Below are 23,589 nucleotides of genomic sequence, written 5' to 3' on the forward strand. Positions count from 1 at the left end.
CTCCCCTGGAGCTAATGCCCTCGTCCCTCCCCTACCTTTGGTGCCTCCTCTGGCCCACACCCCCATCCTGGCACTTTCCCAGGTTCCTGTTGTGTTTCTCTCCTCCCACTCCGAAGAGAAAGGGAAGGAGGGAGAGTGATGGAGAAGCAGGTTCTCGCCACTCTCCTGGGTCTCTTACAGTTCTGTGCGCAAACCTCGGGCTCACAAAGGTCACTTCCCCAGGAGCGCACAGGTGATCAGGGGTCATCGGCCTGCAGAGCACAGGGGCTTCAAAACTCTCCTGGCTGCTCCATGGTGCCCTTGCGACCCCAGATACTCCAGGGAGCTCCCTCCTCCCCCTGTGCAAGTGCCACAGAAACTGCCACCTGGAAAGTCAGCAGTGACCTCCTTGTTATGGCGTCTAGCCACCACCAGTTGTCCACATGCCCTTGATCTTGTGGCACTGAACATTTTTGGCTGCTCGGTCCTCCTTGAAACTCTGAATCTCTCTCCCAGCACCCTGGATGCAGCGCTATTCAGAGGCTCTTTTGTCTCTCATTATTCTTTTCCTGTGGTGTCACCTGCTCCTCTTCTTTCTGTCACCTCTAAATAACTGAACAAAGTGTCCATGACCCTGTCCAACTCTTTCATTTTTTCTCTCCTAGATATACACACAGATGTAAACATTGATATGTGTTTCTCTCTCTCTCCCATTTCAGCCATTCTGTGGTTTTAGCTATCATTTCTATGAACATTAATTCCAACTATATATCCATGACCACGACCTCTATGTCCCGTTTCCAATTTGCCTCCACTCCCCAACATCCTTCCTCCTGGGCAAAGCATCAGTGTTCTTCTGCCCACACAGGACCTACATTTTGAAGTCCTCTTTGACAAATCTCTTTCCTGCACTCCTCACTCCCAATCCCCCCAATTTATCTTTTTCTGATGATTTTACCCCAGCCATGATATGGAATTACCCTCCTCCTTTTCCTTCCCACCCCTGCAGTATAACTTTGGGCCTGGATTACTCTTTTGCTCCTGGACCATTGCTGGAATCGCCAACCAGTTTCACCACCTGCGAGCTCTTCTAATTCTAGTGCATCCTAAGTGATCCTCCAGTTGGGGTCTTGTCTAGAGCTCAAGTGCTCCCCAATATCTACCAGAGTAAAGATCCTGATATTTTATAACTGAGCCTACTTACTCAGACTAACTCAGCCTAAGACCCTACAGCACTATTCTCAATGGGGACAACACCACTCCCTATAGAGAACTTTGGAAATTTAAAGGAGCATTTTTCCCCCCCTTGTCCTAATGATCAGGCAACATCTCTGGAATGTAATGGGCTGAAGTAAAGGATTTTGACATCTTCCAATGAATATGACTCCCTGGGAGTAAAGAACTAGTCTGTAACTCATGAGTTCTGAGTGTCCTGCTGGACATTCACATGGATAAAAATCCTGTTCTGGGTGATCTGGGTCAAGATCTTAACTGGTTCATGTATTTGCATGGAGTGTTTTTTTTAATTTATTTTTTATTTTTTGGACAGTCAATATAACTGAATTTTTCAAGAATACAACAACAGCTGTGTAAATTGAGTCAAGATTGTTCTTTAACTTGTTAGGAACTTTAACAGGAATTGATTGGCATCTTGAAAAGCCACGTCACCTGTCTCACCCATGTCAGTCTGCATTGTGCCCGTCATACAAAATAAGGTGTGAACATCCGACCACTTCATTCTGTCTTCTAACATATTTGTGCCTAAGCATGGACATTTTAAAACACACATTATTTGTTTTATAAATAACGACTTCCTTTGATATCTTAGTTATATTTCAGTTATGACAATATATTGAGTTTTCTTCAATGTGTACATGTTGGCTAGATTATTTACGATTTTCATCTGGTGGTAATAGAAGTTATGTTACAAAAATTTTGTCAAAGAAGGGGGCATTGGTCTTTGTACGTGTACAGGCAGATGAACTAGGCATTTGGTTGGTGATATAGAGAGAGAGAGAAAAGGGAAGAGGTCAGCTGAAAAGCGGTCCTGGCTACCAGCAGCTGTGGCTGGGAAGGAAATGGAAGTTCTGAGGAAGAATTCTCTGGCATTCAGGCCTAGGTTGCAGCCTGCAGCTCGATAATTGTTCTCACTGCAGCCACCGGGTCCTGGACATCCAGGAAACCGGTAAGTGCTGTCAGTCTTAAATGGTATCTAATACAATTGCTTTTATTCTAATAAGAGCAGCTCCTAACTGAATGATAAATGTTTAGATAGAAAACACAGGCGCAGTGAAAAAACATAATTTGAATACAAATATGTGTTGAATATATTATGTCTGGCTGTAGTTTCAGGAGTATGTTTAGAAATCTCTCCTCTTCTAATTGACGAAGGGATTTCTTTTTCTGCCCGTTCCTGGAAACTACAATGAAAATGGGCTGGGAATTTTCATGCATTAAAATGATTTCTGGATTTTATGAATTTTTCACTTGTACTTTAAGAGACAAGGTCCAAGAGGAAAATTTTTAGCGGGGGAATTTCTCCTTTTATTTCTGTTATTATGAAACATTGGCTTATCTGACTTACTGTGTGACTTGGGTGCTCCGGTGTTTAATTTCCTCTATAGAAATGTATTCGAAAGTATGTTCAAAAGAACAAGTAGCATGTGAAATGAAGACATGGTTGGTAGCCGTGGTTCTTTCCCTGCTTAGAATGAATGAGTGTTTGGAATTAGTTTTTGAAGAGCATCTATCAAAGGTTTGTCTAACATTCTCTGAAGGACTTCATACTTTGTACCACCATCAAAGAAAGAGACTTTCTACTTTCTTTAAGTTACACTTCATTTGCTTTACAGAAATGTATAACTCTTAGTGAGTAGGAGTCATTTCCACCTGTGTGTATACATGTGTGTGTGTGTGTGTGTGTACATGAACACAAATTTAAGGAAAGTTGATGCCTTATCTAACACTGATAAGGGTTAGACGCCAAACAGAGAGTCCTTATAATATACTACTAATTATATTTTGGTTGCAATACATCCATTTATGGTTTAGGTATTTTCAATCATCTCCATGATTCCAAACAAGGAAACTGAGACTCAGAGAGCTTAGGTGACATTTCACAGCTATTCGGGGCAGAGGAATGACTGACTGGAATCCAGGGTAGAAAACTTTGTTCTTACCCCGAACCCATGCCAAAGTTTCAAAGCACGATTTCATTTATATTTCCAATAAATAAAAAAAAAATCTTAAGGTGTCTAGAAAGAAAAATCTTTTTAAGGACAATCACTTTTGCTGCTCCCTTCACTCTTTTTCTTGGAAAAGTCAGTGAGGTTCTGTATTGCTTTGGCAGTTGGGACTGCTTTCATTTCTGTATTTTTAATTGGTCCTCGGGGGTTCCCATGGGAAGGCCCCAGTCGGGTCCCTCTTCTCCGTGGCTGTGACTACAGAGCAGGGTTACACCCACTCCTGGAGGTCAAGTGGCTTTTAGCCCAGGCCTCCAGCCAGTGCTGCTCTGGGTCCCTCTCCAGCCTGGGCGTTCGCATCTGACACGCAGGATACGGGGAGTCAAGGACCAAGGGAGAGAGCATGTGGAGAGATATTTTAAATTAAGCTCCAGAAATAGAGCTGGAGACGTCAAGCCACTCACAGGAAGGAAGGATCATTTTTCAATAATGTGTTTTAAGAATTGAAAGATTAAAAATACAATACTTGTTGGGTTTCCCTGGTGGTGCAGTGGTTGAGAATCTGCCTGCCAATGCAGGGGACACGGGTTCGAGCCCTGGTCTGGGAAGATCCCACATGCCGCGGAGCAACTAGGCCTGTGAGCCACAATTGCTGAGCCTGCGCTCCGCAGCAAGAGAGGCCGCGATAGTGAGAGGCCCGCGCACCGCGATGAAGAGTGGCCCCCGCTTGCCGCAACTAGAGAAAGCCCTCGCACAGAAACGAAGACCCAACACAGCCAAAAAAAAAAAAATACAGTACTTGTTTTTCTCTTTCTGACTTACTTCACTCTGTATGACAGACTCTAGGTCCATCCACCTCACTACAAATAACTCAATTTCGTTTCTTTCTATGGCTGAGTAATATTCCATTGTATATATGTGCCACGGCTTCTTTATCCATTCATCTGTTGATGGACACTTAGGTTGCTTCCATGTCCTGACTATTGTAAATAGAGCTGCAATGAACACTGTGGTACATGACTGTTTTTGACTTATGGTTTTCTCAGGGTATATGCCCAGTAGTGGGATTGCTGGGTCCTGTGGTAGTTCTATTTTGAGTTTTTTAAGGAACCTCCATACTGTTCTCGATAGTGGCTGTATCAATTTACATGGGTAAGCTGGGATGAAGTGAGAGCGTGGCATGGACATATATACACTACCAAATGTAAAATAGATAGCTAGTGGGAAGCAGCCGCATAGCACAGGGAGATCAGCTCGGTGCTTTGTGACCACTTAGAGGGGTGGGATAGGGAAGGTGGGAGGGAGACGCAAGAGGGAGGAGCTATGAGGATATATGTATAGGTATAGCTGATTCACTTTGTTATAAAGCAGAAACTAACCTACCATTGTAAAGCAATTATACTCCAATAAAGATGTTTAAATATATATGTATATATGTAAAAAGGGAAAAATTCATGAAAATGAATTACCAAAATTAAATAAATAAATAAAGGATTAAAAATAGGAAATCCAAGATTCTCCAAATTAGAAGTTAGGAAACTCAAGGAGACATAGTTTCTTTATGTAATTAGATTTATGCAAAATAAAATTAAAGGCATCCCATAAATTACTTAATGGATAATGAGTCCTTGACTGTCTGACTCAGAAATCGGTTTGTTTTGCAAGGATCCTTTAATCAGCTCTCTAGGAGGCCTTGTCTGGCAGACAGCTAAAATACCTTAGATGACCAAGAGTTGGCTGGAGGAGCTGTGTGCTGCAGAACTATTTTCCTTAAGGCGGTCTTAACGTTTTAATCAGTCTCAGTCTCAAGATTGGACATGATTGATGTGTTTCCCTTCAGAAATGTACAAACTGGCTACAAAGCGTTGGCAAGGCGAGGACACCTGGGGTCTACAGCCCGGGCTTGTCTGAGGGGCGTGGCCTGGGGCAGCGTCGCCAGGGTGGTAGAGTGAAGGACCGTGCTTTCCAAACTCACCCTGCGACATCACAGAGTGACTGTAAGGAACGAACGTGCACAGCGAATTCTTCCCTGCAGTCAAAAGTCACAGCTTTCTGAAAATCTAACACCTAGAAGAGTTTTCAATATGTTTTGAAAGATGAAGTGTCACATAAGTGAAGACCCTAAAAGAAGCTTGGGATTATTTTGTACTGTTGAACAGCAAGTCCTTTGGCATTTCAGGAAATACTACAGAACATCCTTTCCTTATCCTTGAACTTCAATCTTGCCTTTCCTTTGAAGATGAGTCCAGCAGTGAACCTCCATATTGGTCATATCTGGCGCTGGGGCTTTACACAGCAGCCCCTCTGTGGAGAGTTCTGGCGTCATGCGGCCGAGGACCAAGCTGCTGGCCACCAAGGACCGCCAGCCCCCTAAGACGGTCCTCTCTCAGACAAGGGCCCTAGAAACAAAGCCCTATTTACCCCCATCAAAGGCCTGCTTCATCCTGAACAAAACTGCAAGCTATGAGACAATCTATTTTTCAGATTCTCATAGAATCAAGTCTTAGCAGGGACAAATCTCTCAGGTGTTTCCTGTGTCATCTAGTTTTATTTTGTTTTGACTGATCGGAAACACAGCCACTGAGAGAAACCCTCAGCCAGTCCTCCTGCAACTGTTTGTGTGGGAATCGGTGACCCAAGACCCTGTGATCGACTCAGGGCAGACATCCTGGTTCCCTCAGCAACCCAGAGGATGCCTGGCACGCAGGAGGGCGGCAAGAAATGCTTACCGCAGTGCTTCTCAAACTTGAGAGTGCTTCAGAGTCACCCCTGGAGGGCTTGTCAAAACACAGATTGCTGGGCCCTACCCCCAAGACTTCGGACCCAGGACCTCTGGGCTGCGGCCTGAGAACCTGCATTTTTAATAAGCTCCCAGGGGCTGCTGGGCCTGCTGGCCCACGTACACTACACTTTGAAAACCTCTGGCCTAAAGACTCAGGGTTTTGAAGCTCAAATAATTTATCTCTGGGGCAGCTCCTCACCCTCACCCCCAACTTACTTGGCAACAACAGGGTAAGCCGGTGGCACTTGCTGGAATTTTCCTACAGGATAATACTGAAACTCTCTATTCAGAGCCTTATTCCTTTAGGTTAGACTTTGGTCCATATTAAAATGCAAATGCTCTTTGTAGGAGGATCAGGAGTTTACTGGACAAATATTCGTTGAGCATATTCTAGATACCAAGCACTGAACTGAATTCTGAGGATTGGAAAATAATAACAGTCTATTAGATACACAGGAGCTTATACTGGGGGGAGACAGTTGGATAAATCAATATTCACAGCTCTCATGAATTAAGGAATAATGATGTCTACTTAAAAATAATTACCAGGCAGTGTTAAGAGACGGACTACAGAGAGGCCATCAAAAGGGGAATGAAGGGGACTTCCCTGGCGGTCCAGTGGTTAAGACTCTGCGCTTCCAATGCAGGGGGCACGGGTTCGATCCCTGGTCGGGGGAAGTAGGATCCCACATGCCGCGTGGTGTGGCCAAAAAATTTTAAAAATAAATAAATAAAATTAATTTTAAAAAGGGGAATGAAGGAGGTCAGGCCGGAGCCCCGCTGCAGGGTGCAGGGCCGGTGAGGGCTGCCAGCCTGGTGACTCAGCAGAGCCTCAAGGGCAAGATCATGCCCTCCTCTGTGAGGGGGCTTAGAAAGGCAGGAGGGGGAGAGAACGTGGGGTGGCTGAATGCCTGGAGAGGACAGGGAAAGGGAATACCAACAAAGGCCAGAGAAATAACTGGGAACAAGTGCTTCAGAATTCTGCCCAGGTTCTGCCTGGGAAGGAGCTAATGGGATGGGATTGACTGTGAAGCTGGAAATAAAGCTGAAGCACAACTGAAAAGGAGCGAAGCAAATAGAAGCAAAAGCAAAGCCCTGGGAGAAACTTAAACAGAAAACACTGGAAAATAATGGGAGCAGGAGACCTTGCTTCCCAGAGCAGCGCAGAAACTTTCCAGGAAAGGTAAATGGTGCCTGGCATCTAATGGGTCCCAAACTGACACCCGTGGCAGCTTTTTGAGAATTAGAAAGACGTGCCCTCTCCACACAGACACATTTTAACAGGGACCCCTCTGGACAGGTGAACTAGAAAGTGCCACCCCCTGCTCCCCCCTCACCCAGGACGCTGCGAGCTTACTCAGCAGCTGCGCTCCCGCCAAGGCCTCGAGCCAAATGGACTCCCCGTCACTGCCACCGGCGTACTGGGACTCGGCATCACACCCAGGGTGACCGCTGGGCCCTAAAAGTGTTTCATCTACTTCTGGGTTGGTGGCAGTTGGAGGAAGACAGCAGGCTCAGGCCTTTGTAGTGACACCGTGGGAGGTGTACTCGGGGAAACTTCTCTGTGGGTTCCCTTCGGCTGCAGAGTAAGACGGTCTGAGAAATGAGGGGCGCTCCTTGCGATCACAGATCAGCTCTGTGATCTGCAAGGTACCGTCCTGCTCTCAGAATCTGTGGCTGGAGCAGAGCTACCCCAGGCACGACCCCAGTCATTGAGAGGGAACGACTGCAGAGAGGAAGCCTGGAAGTGGATTTATTCAATAAATATTTATACAGAGGCTCATCCGTTCATCACCTTGCTTTGGGACAGCTCTTGACTGTTCACAGAGTGTTTTTATGTTTCTTCTGTAATCAGTCCTTCGTGGCAGTAACCATGCAAAGTAGGTAGGAACTATCATTAACATTTTACAGATGAAGACACTGGATCTCAGAAAAATTGACTTACTAAGGTCATATGAAGGAGGCTTGGCAAAACAAGGGCTGGAACCTGGCTCTTAGGACAGGGTACTTTCCACCATTCCAGAAAGTTCTGTGGCTAATAGAAGAAATGCAGAAGCCCCTACAACAGCGCCATCAGCAGAAATATAATGTAAGCTACATATATAATTCTGAATTTTTTGGAGGGGAGCTAAAAAGAAGCAAGTGAGTTTAATTTTAATAATAATATTTAATCCAGTTTGTTAAAAATATTATCAATTCACCATGTGGTAAATATGAAGCAATATTAATGAGGTGTTTTCATGGGGTTTTTTTTTCATACTAAGTCTTTGAAATCAGTGTGTATTTTATACTTAGAACACATCTCAATTAGGATGCTGGATTTTTATTAGAAATACTTGATCTGAATTTAGACTTCATAAAATTTACGACTGAAAAGTAGATTCATATACTCAAGTTGGTCCAAGCATACTTAAAAGTTTTCCGATAAGTAAACCGAGGATCAGTTTTTAAGTGAAATTTATGTTAATTAAGGGTAAATAAAAATTTTAAATTTAGTCCCTCAGTGACGCCAGCCATATTTCAAGTGCTCAATAGCCACGTGTGGCTAGTGGGCCTCCCAGGAACCTCCAGTCTGGTAGACCCAATATGTAATTTGCTCTGTGTGTTAGTTAATTTAGTCTTGTCCCTTGATAACCATGTTAAAGGTTGGTCTTCTTCATCCTTGCCCATCATTGCCCATCTCCTTCGGTGGTCTCCCCTGACCTAAATTAAATCTATTCTCACTTCCTCATTCCCACAGCTGCTTGCTGTACCCACTCCAGAAGACGGAGGTTGTCATGGCCCAAGAGAGGTGATATCTTTGTAACAGTAGCTCGGTAACTTTTAGGATAGAAACAGAGAAGAAGCTGGGAGAAAGAGTGGATTCATGAACGGTTAGGACAGCGATCTATTTAGGGGCAACCTGACGAGCCTTGTGGAACATCTCTGACTTACACAGGACTCTGGCCGTCAGAAACCTGGCTCCTCTGTTTTCAAAAGCAAGTTCATCTTGATAGAGTCTGACCAACTAAATTCTGGTTGGATTTTCATAGTAGTAGAAATGGCACTCCGTTTCTCCCAGGGGGAAAAAAATGTCTTCTTATCTAAAAGTAGAAGCAAAAGTGTACCCCATTCACTGGATTGAGTTAAGAGCATTGTTCCTGTGTGGTTTTTAGGAAGACTTGAGTAATTATTCATTTGCCATCTGTGCATGAATATGTGTTTGCCTGTTTCTTTTCCTACACGTGAAGCATCGGCCAAGACTGTGCTGCTTTGTGGAAGAGCATCTCCTGCATCTTTGTTGTTCTGTGACCCCATTGGACCCAGGTCCTTGGGACTCAGGGACGCTGCAGAATATTTGGCAAATATGAACTACGTGTGTCCAGCCCCTCATTTTGTCTCCACATTATTGGCGCCTCAGCTCCACTGAACACACGAGCAGAAATGTTTCCTTGTCCCTTGCTTCCCTTGCTTTGTTCTCACGGGGTTTCGAGGTAAGGGTCGAGGTAATGAGGGTGCAGGCCCAGGCCGGTCGGTGAAACCTGACCCAGAGTCAATTTGGTTATTAAAGTCATCTTCTTAAACTCTTGAAGTTCAGATAGTTGATGTTAGCTGCTGGGAATGCAGTCCTGCCAAAAAGACAAGCAGGAACCTGTCTGGCCCCTCAAATATTTCACAATGGGAAGCTAGGAATGTGTCATAGCTTTCCAGGTTGCCAATTTCCTTAAATGCACATACAATTATAACTCATTCAAACACTTCTACTAACAAGTAAGAGAAGTATTGGGATGAAGAAGCATTTCCCACTAGTCCCGGGAGATGTTCCGCTAAATAAATGATCCACAATCAGATAAACTTGAGAGACGCCACTGCTTCTCTTCCCCTATCAGAGATTCATTCAAGGCCGAAAAAAGCCCTATTGCAAGGAAGCCTGTTCAGCTTGGTTTGCCTGGAGTTAACTAGACGTAATTGATTGTGAGACTTACTTTTTCAGGGAACACTTGTGAATCGCTCAAGAATTATTGCTCTCTGAACTTCTATGGTACATGACGATTTTAAATAACCTACTTCCAGCCTCCATTAAGTTTTTAGTTATAAATTTTTTAGAAGGCCATCAAGGCTAAGCAAGTATCTAAGGTAGCCCGTGGCATATCCAATATATAAAAATGACAAACTTCTGATATTTAGTCCTTCATTCATGCTTGAGTCAGTAATGTTAAGTTTTTAATGTTTTAATAGTTTCATAATCCTTGGAGATATTAAAAGAAACTAATTGTGCTGATCTTAGAAATCTGAATTGACTTGTTATATTTTTGTTGTGTTAGATATGTGATTCAGCTCCAGCATTCCACAGAACAGAACATTCTCAGATTGTGACTCTGTTAAAATCTAAACTGGACTCAGCTAAAATGAACTTGCATTCATTAGTCACTTAGTCAGTGAGTCAGTCATCAGTTAAATCAGTCGAGAAATATTTTTTGAGGACCAAATAGCCATGAACTAAGGCCCTAGGGAAACAGAAATGGAATATACAAACTGCCCTTACCCTCTGAGTGCTTACAGCCTAGAAGGGAACACTAACGTCAAGCAAGTATTAAAGGTGGAGAGAAAGTGTAAGAGATCTGAGAATAAATATCAGGAGGCTTCTTACCTTTCCCTCTCTAAGTTCAAATCTCTGTAAACTAGAAAGGATGTAAAGGGTAAGGAGCCCACACTTCATCCAGAATGACAATATCCTTATTATTTAGGAGAGTCACATCCCAAATGATTGGTTATAGCATTTCCAACAATAAAATCAATGGCCTAAATGTGAAATTAATTGGAAGTCACAGTTCTAATACACTGTTTTGGCGATTAGGCACATTAGATTGAATTGTTTCAGAATGCCTAATTATTGTGTCTGCCACACTCATCTGAGTCATTCCTAACTTTTGGACTGCTGCCTAGATCATTTCTGCAGTACGGTTGCAGTTTCGCATTCTTTTCTCTCTTTTTTAATGCATAACTTTCCTCACTATATTCAAAGCTCAAAGCTCTAAACTGCACTTTCGCAAATTCTAGATAAGAGCTAAATAGTTCGTTAAAGTGTTGATTCCATTGAGTTTGGGTGTAAGTTGATATTTTATTTGTGTTTTGCAGGTTCAAGATTTAAAAGTGCCTGTGTGAAGTCACTTTTGCTGGAAACCACAGCCCGGGAGCTTTCGTGTTATCGTGTTTTGCTATCAAATACACATTACCCTGACCTTACGAGTGGATGAAGATACCTCAATTGTCTGGCTTTGCCAATTGCTTGATTTCGGAATTTTAAAAAGTGAAAGGAAAGAGAAATCCTGCTAAGATCTGAACATCTAAGTGGCTTATTTTCCAGCATCGTCAAGAGCTGCATCAGAACTAAATATTCTCCCAGGGAGTGCCATGATATTGAAGTCACTTTATTAGAAACAATTGTGTCTACAAAACGATCAGGTGACTCGGACGTTTGCAGCCAGAGATGACACTGAGCATGCTTTCATTGCGGCCCGCAGTCTTCGAGTGGGGCATATTGATTGATGAGTGACCGCCTGCCGATAAATTCTCTCCTCACTCTGTTTCCTGGATTGGGCTTCTTTAAGCAATTTGTCACTTACCTTCAGACTTACATGTGGGATTTTTCACAGCACTAGTTTTGGAATCATTGGAACTTGATTTGATTTCATCATTTAACAGAAACGAACAGGATCCAAATTCTTTTCTCATCATGGCTTTGAATGTTGCCCCGGTCAGAGATACAAAATGGCTGACCTTGGAAGTCTGCAGACAGTTCCAGAGAGGAACGTGCTCCCGCTCTGATGAGGAATGCAAATTTGCTCACCCCCCCAAAAGTTGCCAGGTTGAAAATGGAAGAGTAATTGCCTGCTTTGATTCCCTAAAGGTAAGAGAATGCATTTTACGTGTCACATCAATGCCACATTGGACTTTCAAATGGAGTATTTTTCATTGTACTTTTACAGACGTTTAACAATCGATTTTAGATCCTGTTTTCTTATTTGTGGTGACTATTGGGAGATTTGCACTCAAATTTTTTCATATCAGGAATATATAAATTTTTTACGGATCCATGTTTAAATTAAAAATACATGGTGCTGTACTTTTGGTCTGGCATGACATTCATGTACCCAAGAGTTTTAAATCAAAGTCTGGCTTGTGACAACTGAAGATAAATATTTTATTAACGTTTGATCTTCTGGAGGTTATACAAAGGTGAAGAAATTGAATGTGTCACTTTTATGTGCCAGTTACTCTGATTCACCTCTTGAAGCACTTTCTACTCTAGTGGCTTTCTTTCTTGACCAAGGGCCTCCTAAAATACTTCACTTAATAGGTTTTTCACTCTCTTTGACAATTTGTCATGGCTAACAGAAATTATTAAGTACACACGCAGTACTCCTTGAGAACCTACTATGTGTAAGTTAACACATAGCACATCAGAGAAGAAATGAATGTGATTCAAGATGGTATCCTTGGTGATCTCACTGTCTGGTAGGGAAAATACAGCAAATGGCTACAATGCAAGACAGAAAGGGACACGTGCCCTAAGAGAAGGACAGAGGGCAGACTTCTATGGGGATCCATAGATGGGAGAGCTGGCTTCCAGCTGATTGTTTCAAGAAATGTTTTTGGAGGCTGTGGCACCTGAGTTGTATACTGAGTTTGGTGGAGCCTGGGCTTGAAGAAATGGGAGAATTACAATGAAAGATCTAATTGAAGGAAATGGGGATGACTTAACCCATAATGCTTTGAGGTTGATTTTGCCCTAAGATTATGGATTCTATCAATCCCTGACTGTCTAGGACAGTCCTAACATCAATGGATATAGGTAAGATACATAGCTTTAAAAAAAAAAAGATTTGGGAAATCACAGTGCTGTGAGTTTACAAAATAGTGACCTTAGTCTTTTCTTGGGTATGAAGGGACTGGGTATGTTTTTTGGAAAAAATTCATCTTAAAGTAAAAAGACTTTTAAGTGAAAATTGAAATACAAGACTTCGAATCATATATTAAAGGGAAAATGTGTCTATATACTAAAAGCAGAAGAATGCACTTATAGCTCAACAGAATTATTTTAAGGATTAAAATTTGAAAAATTATAGATATGTGATTTACCTCAATAACTACCCCATTTTCTTTCTTTTTTATCTTTTTTGTCTAATCTAAGTTTATTAGATTAGACTTTAAAATTATAAATCATTTTGTCTACACAGAAATGAATAGATGGATAAATCACAATTCATATAAACTATAACAGCATAAGCACATTTTTATATTAGTATTTATTTTGCTTGTAGTCAAAAAAGTAAACAAAGTGTGTATTTGCTTCTATGATTATCACCAATGGAAGCATTCACTATAAAAAGCAGTGTAGCTTGAAAACTAGAACATAAGAACTTTAAGATATGGAATCAGGTCAGAGATGAGAAATTCATTTTCCAGGTCATCCCCAATCTCTTCATTTTATTAATCCAACCCTTCTCTGGTTAGATATTTACTATTAAACTGAGATTTTAGCAAGTTTCTTAAAACTTTTAATTCTTGGACTTCCCTGGTGGCGCAGTGGTTAAGAATCCGCCTGCCAACGCAGGGGACATGGGTTCGAGCCCTGGGGGTCCAGGAAGATCCCACATGCCTCAGAGCAACTAAGCCCGTGCGCCACAACTACTGAGCCTTTGCTCTAGAGCCCGCGAGCCGCAGCTACTGAGCCCATGCGCCACAATTACTGAAGCCTTGTGCCACAACTACTGAAGCCCTCATGCCTAGAGCCCATGCTCAGCAACAAGAGAAGCCCACCGCAATGAGAAGCCCACGCACCGCAACGAAGAGTAGCCCCCGCTCGCCACAACTAGAGAAAAGCCCGCGTGCAGCAACAAAGACCCAATGCAGCCATAAATAAGTTAATTAATTAATTTAAAAAATTAATCTATGGAATAGGATATCTGCATGGTTGTGATGTATCTCCCTGACAGCTTATCAGTTATGAGGAAAAATTTTTAAAAAAACAACTTTTAATTCTTTTAACTAGTTAGGGAAATATGCCTGACCTATTAAGGCTCAGTATTTGTTGAATATCAACAGCACAACAACTCCCAGATTCTTATAATTCATTACCTCACTGTGGATTCACCGAGACCATGATTTTTTGAGGATTCCAACTCACGGAGGAAGAATCTAGAACAGTTAATGTTTAGTATAAAAGCATAAACCAAGTCGTGAGAATGTTGAACACTATTCAAAAAGGAACTTTAAAGATCATTTTCAGAAGTGTCTAGTAAAACCATTTTCAAGTGTGGAAGCAGAGTTGTATATTGCCTCAGGTTATTAGTTCCCTTTTAGAATTGTAAATTTTCCGGTTATTTAATCTGAGTGCGATGTTATATACTTGTGACGTTGTCAAACTGTAAAGAATGTGGAAAGAGCCCATAGGCACGGGAGTAAGACAGACCTGAGTCCAAATACCTGCTCAACCACTTCCCAGCCTTGGGTGGGTCATTTATCACTTCTTAGCTTTGTTGTCTTATCAGTAAAATGAGGATATTCACCAGGGACACTGGCTAAAGAATGCGCGGTGTCCAGCAGCACGCTGGCCTGTTCACCTTGCAAGGTGGTGGTAAAGAGTACGAATCCTTACCACAAGAACTGGTAAACAAAAGAGACACTCAAAAATAGCAGCTAAAATGACAAATTATGAGGGTGATAATAATGAAGCTAATTTAATTTTATTTCATGCATTAAAAAAGATACTGCCGCTCAGTGGAACCAGCCTGGGATGGAAAGAAGGGCAAGGGCTTTGAAGTAGGACAGGCTGGGGCTTGAAGAAACCCTGGCGGGGACACAGGCTAGCTATATCATTTGAGACAAGTGTTTTACCTGCTTGACTTCAGTTTCATCCTATTTAAAATTGATACAATAATTCCTGTTTCATAAGGTTACTGCAAAGACTAACTGGCCTAAGATATGCCAGATGCCCAGCACAGGCCGGATGTGTTAGGGACTGGTGATGTTAGATTTTTTCCCTTCATAATAAAGTATCATATAGTATGGACATTGATTTTGATGACTAGCTTTACAAGCAAGATGTGGCCAACTCTTAAAGAGTCCAATTTTTAATGTGTCCAAACTCTTAAAAATCTACTGTAATAATGCCTCAGTGATGCAAATTAGTCATGACATTAAAAGAAATCAAGTCTGGGGCAGACATCATTTTTGTGGTTACTTATTACAAGATATTTACTGCAAACAGCGTAGGGTACTTTTATTCATAAAAATAGGTAAAAGGAATCTGTGTTGGCCGATAGAGGGACAAGTTAGTTTGTGAGCCTGAGATACTCCTTTTTTGTTTTTGTTATGAGTTATTTGTATATGTGACCAAACTTCCATAAATACATACTAATCAAATTCGTGGGTGTTTGGAAAAGAGATTTGCTGAGGTCTTTGTAAAGAGTTGTACATATATAAATGTTTTTATAACAGATATTTTAGAAGATATAGCAGAGTTCTCACAATGACATTTGTACTTTATTCACAACTGTTACCTCACTGCATTTTATGTGAAACCACTGGACATTCAAGCATTTATGATTTTTTTTTAAGTTACAGTATTATTATGAACAATGGAATTGCTTAAATCTTTTCCAGAAGGCCAGAACATTCAAGAACACTGTGTTCCACAAGTTAGGTTTTGTTATTTTGTTATTTTTTAAATTTAATTTTTATTTTATATTGGAGTATAGTTGATATACAATGTTGTGTTAGTTTCAGGTGTACAGCAAAGTGATTCAGTTATACATATACATATATCCATTCTTTTTCAGACTCTTTTCCCATATAGGTTATCACAGAGTATTGAGTAGTTCCCTGTTCTATACAGTAGGTCCTTGTTGATTATCTATTGATATTTTATGTACAGTAGTGTGTATATGTTAATTCCAAACTCCTAATTTATCCATCCCCACCATGTTTCCCCTTTGGTAACCATAAGTTTGTTTTCAAAGTCTGTGAGTCTGTTTCTGTTTTGTAAATAAGTTTATCTGTATCATTTTTTTTTTTTTAGATTCCACATACAAGACAAATATCACATGATATTTGTCTTTATCTGAATTTCTTCACTTAGTATGATCATCTCTTGGTCCATCCATGTTGCTGCAAATGGCATTATTTCATTCTTTTTTATGGCTGAATGATATTCCATTGTATATATGTACCACTTCTTCTTTATCCATTCCTCTGTCGATGGACATTTAGGTTGCTTCCATGTCTTGGCTGTTGTAAATAGTACTGCAATGAACATTGGGGTGCATGTGTCTTTTCAAATTATGGTTTTCTCGGCACAAGTTAGGTTAACTTGACAAAGTGCAGATTGCTTCATGAGCAACTAACTTCCCTGTAGAAAAGGCCTTGACCAAGTTAACCCCACCTCTACACCTTTATAATCCGTGAAACAGTTTCCCTCACAGTTGAGATGTTTGAGATTTTTCTTTTCAGGTTCCAGTCTAACCACCCTGCCTGTTTGTTGTCCCCTGAATGTGCCCATCAGCCTTCCACCGCAGGGTGTTTGCACTTGCTTTTTGCTCTGCCTGGAATAGTCTTGCCTCAGTTATATGAATAGCTTGTTCCTTCATTCCCTTCAGGCTTATGATAAAAAATGCCAACAGTTAAGCCTTTTTGCCAATCTCATTTCAAGTAGTTCCCTCATTGCTTGGATCCCATTTCCCCATCACCTTGCCTTACTGTTCTTTCTAGTGCTTATCACCATCTGATAAACTTTATATTCACTTGGTTTTGTTCGTTACTTGTTTCCCTCCTCCACTCTACTAGAATGTAAGCTCCATGTAGTTGGAGATCATGTCTTTTTTGATCACTGCTATATCCCCAGAGCCTAGAACAGTGTTTCACACACAGTAAATACTCACTAAGAATTCGCTGAATGGTAGAGCGTGTTCATCAGCAAAGTACTCAAGCCTCTCAGATAGGGCTGCTGTATATGTTTGCACAGGGGTGCACCACACAACACGGGGACATTTCTCGTCTAGTCTATATGATGGGCACCCCCTGGAGCTGTGCAGTGCACAACCTGTGCAACCATGTGCTATGGTCCTGTTCTCAATATCCCATTAGATTTCAAAATCAGGGAGCTCTGTTCAAGAACTGGAGACACAGGTTGACTCTGGAAGTACAATACAACACTGGAAAATTGACAAGTAAATTATTTCACTTTCTCTGAAGCTGCATATGATGCAGAAACTAATTTTTATTATTACTCTCCCATTCTTTCTAAATTTCAAAAATGTAAAAAAGTAGATCTGCTCATTTACCTATGGGATGTTGGCTGTAAGTTGGCTGATGACAGAATTTTAGTCTCCGGATTTATGAATTAAAAATTAGAAGTGGGGCTTCCCTGGTGGCGCAGTGGTTGAGAATCTGCCTGCCAATGCAGGGGACACGGGTTCGAGCCCTGGTCTGGGAGGATCCCACATGCCGCGGAGCAAATGGGCCCGTGAGCCACAACTGCTGAGCCTGCGCGTCTGGAGCCTGTGCTCCGCAATAAGAGAGGCCGCGACAGTGAGAGGCCCGCGCACCGCGATGAAGAGTGGCCCCCACTCGCCGCAACTAGAGAAAGCCCTCGCACAGAAACAAAGACCCAACACAGCCATAAATAAATAAATAAATAAATAAATTAATTAATTATTAAAAAAAAAAATTAGAAGTGGTAGATATGTGACCATTTTGGACAGTTTTTAAACACATACCAAAAAAGGTATCAGAATATGTCACTGGCCTTGACCTTACCTTCACATTTTTGAATTGCCACTGGGCTCTTAAATAGAGGCTAATTTTTGTAGAAACCTCTTGAGAGTCTTCTAAGTTATATGCCTAATTTTGGCCTGATTTGGAAATATAATCTCAGGCAATTATTTCATTATCAATAGAAATCACTGTGGTTATATAGAGCCTACTACCTGCCAGGCATTTTTCATGCAATTATCTATTCCTTCCAACAACTCTGTATGGTAAATATTATTCAATCAACCATTATAGATGTGGATACAGATTCAAAAATACAAGTAACTCTCATGTAACTCATAAATGGCATAGAAGGGACCTGATCCCAGGTAAGTGTGACTCCAAAGCTGGCATCATCCTTTCCCTCCTCCTAACTCCCCTTCCAGAATAATCATCGATGTAATTAATCCTAAAACTCCTAGTAGCTTAGTCATATTTGTTTAACAGGTTTAGCATATTGAAGTGTAAAAAAACGTTCCAAAATAGAAGGCCCAGGAATGAACCTATTTAGGTGCTTGAATATTAAATATTTTTTAAAAGACAGAAACTGCAAGAGAATGCAAGGCACACGTTGTATTTATTTTTGTATCTGCCTACAAATATTTTATCATCCCTTACGAGGTCTCAGTAACAAAAAAGGTTTGGGGGCCTTCCCTGGTGGCACAGTGGTTAAGAATCCACCTGCCAATGCAGGGGACACAGGTTCGAGCCCTGGTCCAGGAAGATCCCACATGCCACGGAGCAACTAAGCCCGTGCGCCACAACTATTAAGCCTGCGTTCTAGAGCCCGTGAGCCACAACTACTGAGCCCATGCGCCACAACTACTGAAGCCCGTGCGCCTAGAGCCCGTGCTCTGCAACAGGAGAAGCCACCGCAATGAGAAGCCCGCGCACCGCAACGAAGAGTAGCCCCCGCTCACCGCAACTAGAGAAAGCCCGCGCACAGCAACAAAGACCAACACAGCCAAAAATAAATAAATAATAAAATTAATTTAAAAAAAAATGGTTTTGGTTCAAGGTGTTGGAGTGTGTGCCCACGTGATTCTGAAATGCATGATTTCAGATATTATGATGTGATAATGTGCAGGACAGCGTCACACTTTAAGAATTCTTGGACCCACCAATTATACTTCCTGCATAAGAGATCCATTTCCCTATCATGAATTCTACTCTCCCTTGTAAATCAACTGCTTCCCCTTTGTGGCCTCCCTTGACACTATTCAGACCTCCATATACAGTTTATTCCTCTAAGTATGTGTCCTTGTACAAGCAGGTAAGCTTCCCAAAGGCAGGACTGTGTCTTATTCATCTTTGCGCCCCAGCACCTAACATGGTACCTGGCACATAGCAGAGGTGCAATCATAACCATTCAAAGTATGCATAAACTAAGAAAGAGTCCCCACAGTTTTTCAAAAGGGATTATTGGTGATCATTGGTGAACTTCAGACCCAGAACTTCTCTGCATGAGTGTTCCCCATTTTCTTTAAATATTTCATTTCACAAGCCTGGCCAGCCTCTCCTTTGAAGTCTCTCCTGCTCTTTTCCCCCATGGTATGCTCCTCGTTCTTTTACCACTCTAAACTGCCTGGCTATTTTACCTCTAACGCCACCTTCTCCTCCCCTTGCTCCCTAATGTAGATGCTCTCCGAGACTCAGTGTTGGTCCTTCCTAAGTCAGGTTCAGTGATCAGTTCTGAAAGCAGACCTGCACTCAGATATTCAGTTCCCACCTCTGTGCTGCTCAATCCCAATTCTGCGTGTGTGCCCTTTCCTTGCCAACTTTGTGGCTCCGAATGCCTACTGAACACCCCATGTAAATGGTCCATTGTCCCCTGCAGTTCAACATATCTAAATCCACATTCTTCATCTTGTCTCCACCCTGAGCCATCACCCCAGTCCATCCCAATGCCTTGTTCCCCAGGCACAAAATCTTAGGTTGATCCTGACCATCATGCCAAGCACCCTTAGTTTTGTTTGTTTTTCTTGATGTTCTGGTTGTAGGGAAGTATACATCTTTAAGAATTAATAAAAACTATGGAATCTTTACCCAGAAAAGTGGTCATACCCTCAGACTACTGCAAACAATCTCAAGATCTCAAAGGTTTCATGCTGGCCTCTAAGAGCTCTCTCTGGACTGTGAGTTAAGGAACTCTCATTCACGGAGAAGTCTGACACATTAAGGTGGGCACAAGAAGACCGGAGGGTCATTAAAGATACTTTTTGATTATTTTCCAAGTTTTCCTAGAGCCAAGATTAGTGCCAAATTCCTCCTAATGCTCAAGATATTCTCTGCTAAGGAATGATATACCTTTAGCTTCCAGGACAAAAGGAGGGCCATTACTCCCTGTCTAAGGGCAGGTGGAATCAGCTTCAGTGCCTTCAGTAAGCAAAGGGATGAGGATTCTCAAGCAATGCAGAATCTGCCTAAATGTCTTACTTAGGGATAGCACATCTGTGGCATTTATGGCTGATGCCACTTTCCTAGGGACACAGCTTCCGCCAGTGAGATACCTACGTTCTAACACAGTTTAAAATGAAGAGTCAGGGACTTCCCTGGTGGTGCAGTGGTTAAGAATCCGCCTGCCAATGCAGGGGACACAGGTTCAAGTCCTGGGCCAGGAAGATCCCACATGCTACGGGAAAACTAAGCCAGTGCACCACAACTACTGAGCCTTCAATCTAGAGCCCGCGAGCCACAACTACTGAGCCCACGTGCCACAACTACTGAAGCCTGCGCGCCTAGACCCCGTGCTCCTCAACAAGAGAAGCCGCTGCAATGAGAAGCCCGTGCACCGCAGTGAAGAGTAGCCCCCGCTCGCCGCAACTAGAGAAAGCCTGCGCGCAGCAACGAAGACCCAATGCAGCCAAACATAAATAGATAAAATAAATAAATTTAAAAAAAATATTTTAAAACATTAAAAAATAAATAAAATGAAGAGTCAGATAAGATAATCTCTATGTCAGTTTCCTAGGGCCGTCGTAACAAATCACCACAGACTGGGTGGCTTAAAACAACAGGAATTTATTATCTCCCAGTGATGGGGCTGCAAGTTTGATCAACGTGTCCTCAGGATCTTGCTCCCTCTGCAGCTCCTACAGGAGGATCCTTCCTTGCCTCTTCCGGTTTCTTGTCGCGCATGCGTTCCTTGGCTTATGGCAGCATTACTCTGATCTCTGCCTCCAGCTGTAGGTGTCTGTCTTTCTGTGTGTCTCTTTTTGCCTCATCTTCCCTCTGGGTCTGTGTCCAAATTTCCCCTTCTTACAAGGACACCAGTTATATTAGGTTAGGACCCCCCGCTTCTCCAATATGACCTCATCTTAGCTAATTATATCTGCAATGACCCTATTTTCAAATCAAGTCACATTCTGAGGGACAGGGATAATTCTATTTAAGATTTCAATATATCTTTTGGCGGGGGTGGAGGCGTGGAGGGGGACAACACAATTCAATGCATAACAATAATGTCTGAACATCAGAAATCAAGCACTGTGGTCTCATTCAATGAGCCCAAATTGGGTTTCAGAGTCCATCTCCACACACTGCCCTGAATAGCCACTAGCCATCACCGGAGCTGGCAAAAGAGAGGAGGCTTAAAAAACTCCAGTTTTGGGCTTCCCTGGTGGCACAGTGGTTGAGAATCTGCCTGCCAATGCAGGGGACACGGGTTCGAGCCCTGGTCTGGGAAGATCGCACATGCCGCGGAGCAACTGGGCCCGTGAGCCACAATTACTGAGCCTGCGCGTCTGGAGCCTGTGCTCCGCAACAAGAGAGGCCGCGATGGCGAGAGGCCCGCGCACCGCGATGAAGAGTGGCCCCCGCTTGCCACAACTAGAGAAAGCCCTCGCACAGTAACGAAGACCCAACACAGCCATAAATAAATAAATAAATAAATTAAAAAAAAAAAAAAAAAGAGTCAGTGCAGGGCTAGACTCTCTAAAGCCCACCGCTTCCTTTAAAAAAAAAACAAAAAAACTCCAGTTTTTGATAGTGAGTAAAAGAAGGGATGATGATAAACTGTCATTCTATGATTATAATAGTCTGTGTTTAAAACACGTAAGAATAGATAAAAATAATTCACAGAGAAAAATGGCATAACTTACTTCTCCAGAAAAAAAACTAATGGAGTAAAATACTAATTTTAACCTTAATTATATTGTTTAATAATTACATTTGTTTGTTATTCACTTTGCCTTGGGCAGTGATGTTAACTTCTGCTAGTCTGCGTAGCAGTTCTTAGGAAACCATTTCTTTACATTTATCATAATAAAACGATTTGTTTAATATTCTATTTTTTCCAAACATGGAAATAGCATTTTGTCAGTACACTTCTTTCACTCAAACTCTTGTTTTTATTTTAGGATGTTTTTAATACAATGACATTGGAAGCAAAGATTTTAGGTAAAAGCCCTGGCCTGAGAATCTATAGCTGAGCCCTGGCATTTCTGCATGTAAGCTTACATCATTTCACCTCTCCCAGCTCCAGGTGACTCGTCAGTAAACATTCATTCATTCGTTTGTTTATTCATTCATTCCCTCTTTAACTAAACAAGAGGTACAAACTCAAAATCTGCAGGAACCAGCAAGTAATATGAGTGAGTGACTCAGCACTGACGGTTGGGGAGACCCAGGGCTCGCTGGAGACGGCAGGAATTTAGCTGAAGGGCACATAACCCCTCTAAAGATGGCAGCTGCCACCTAGCCACAAATAGCTGTTGGCTGCCTTGTGAGAATCCTGGAGATTTTTTTAAAAAGAACCAAAGATACAAGTTTTGATGTGAAGTTTCCCAATTTCTAAATCTTGGCAACCAATTAAAATATCTTTAAACCCCAAAGTTCATATAAAACACACCTACAGGATGCATTCAGCCTGAAGACCGCCACATTTAACATCTGAAATAAACAAACAAATATTGATCCTGTGACAGGTGCCACTAAACACTGGGACTAGAAGAGCATATACAGCTTCTTCCATCAATAGAGCTAATTGAGGGCAGAGTGAATTTATAAACTGCTCTTAATCATTCTTGAAAGACTTGATTCACACTGCTTTGGTGATTCACTCTCTGGTTTTCCCCTTACCTCATTGGCCACTCCGTCTCTGTCTCCCTTCCTGAATCTTCTTCCTCCTCCTGACCTCTAAATGCTGGCATTTCTCCAGGCTTGATCCTTGAGCATCTTCTCTGCATTTGCTCACATCCACAGTGGACACCTGACTCTTCTGGTAACTCACGAAGCATGTTCTTGCCTCAGGAGCTTTGTACTTTCTGCCCAGAAAACTGGACTTCCCTAGATGACCTTATCCAACCCAAAGGCTGTAAACATTTTCTATATACTGAATTTTTAAAAAATTTCTAGCTCTAGGCTTGATTTCTCCCCTGAACTCTAGACTCATGTATCCAATTGCCAACCTGACATCTCTACCTGGATATTCAAGTGACATCTCAAATTTAATATATCCACTAATAAGTTCTTGATTCCCCCTTCAACCTGCTGTTCCCATGGTACCTATTCTCAGTAGATGGTACCATTTATTCAGTTGATCAAATAAAACATCTTGAAACCCAGCCTGAATCTTCTCTTACCATTATCACCATATCCAATCTCTCGGTCTATTCTATCAGTAAGTCCTATTCTCTCTGCCTTCAAGAGGTATGCTAAATCTGAGCATTTTTCAGCACTTCTATGATGACTGCCTTGGCCCAAACTACCATCGTGTTTCAAATGGATTGTTATAATAGTCTACTGTAGCTTTCACTTTTGCCACTCCCTACTCTAGTGACCCAAAAGTCATGTCACTCTCTTGCTCAAAACCTTCCAATAGCTGTCCATTTCATTTATGAAACCTAAAATCTC

General features: G+C 42.0%; 1 protein-coding gene across 9 annotated transcripts in view; it reads left to right on the forward strand.

Moving 5' to 3' along the window:
- Positions 1-23,589, forward strand: part of MBNL2 (muscleblind like splicing regulator 2) — a 158,317-nt gene that overhangs the window by 38,308 nt on the left and 96,420 nt on the right. For all 9 annotated transcript variants that reach the window (XM_036831100.1, XM_036831099.1, XM_036831103.1 and 6 more), the window contains one exon: positions 11,062-11,833. In XM_036831100.1, the coding sequence (XP_036686995.1) occupies positions 11,660-11,833 (174 nt within the window). In that variant the 5' untranslated portion in view covers positions 11,062-11,659. The remainder of the gene's footprint in view (positions 1-11,061; positions 11,834-23,589) is intronic.

This window comes from Balaenoptera musculus, chromosome 18 (genome assembly GCF_009873245.2).
Source record: "Balaenoptera musculus isolate JJ_BM4_2016_0621 chromosome 18, mBalMus1.pri.v3, whole genome shotgun sequence".
Lineage (NCBI taxonomy): Eukaryota > Metazoa > Chordata > Mammalia > Artiodactyla > Balaenopteridae > Balaenoptera > Balaenoptera musculus.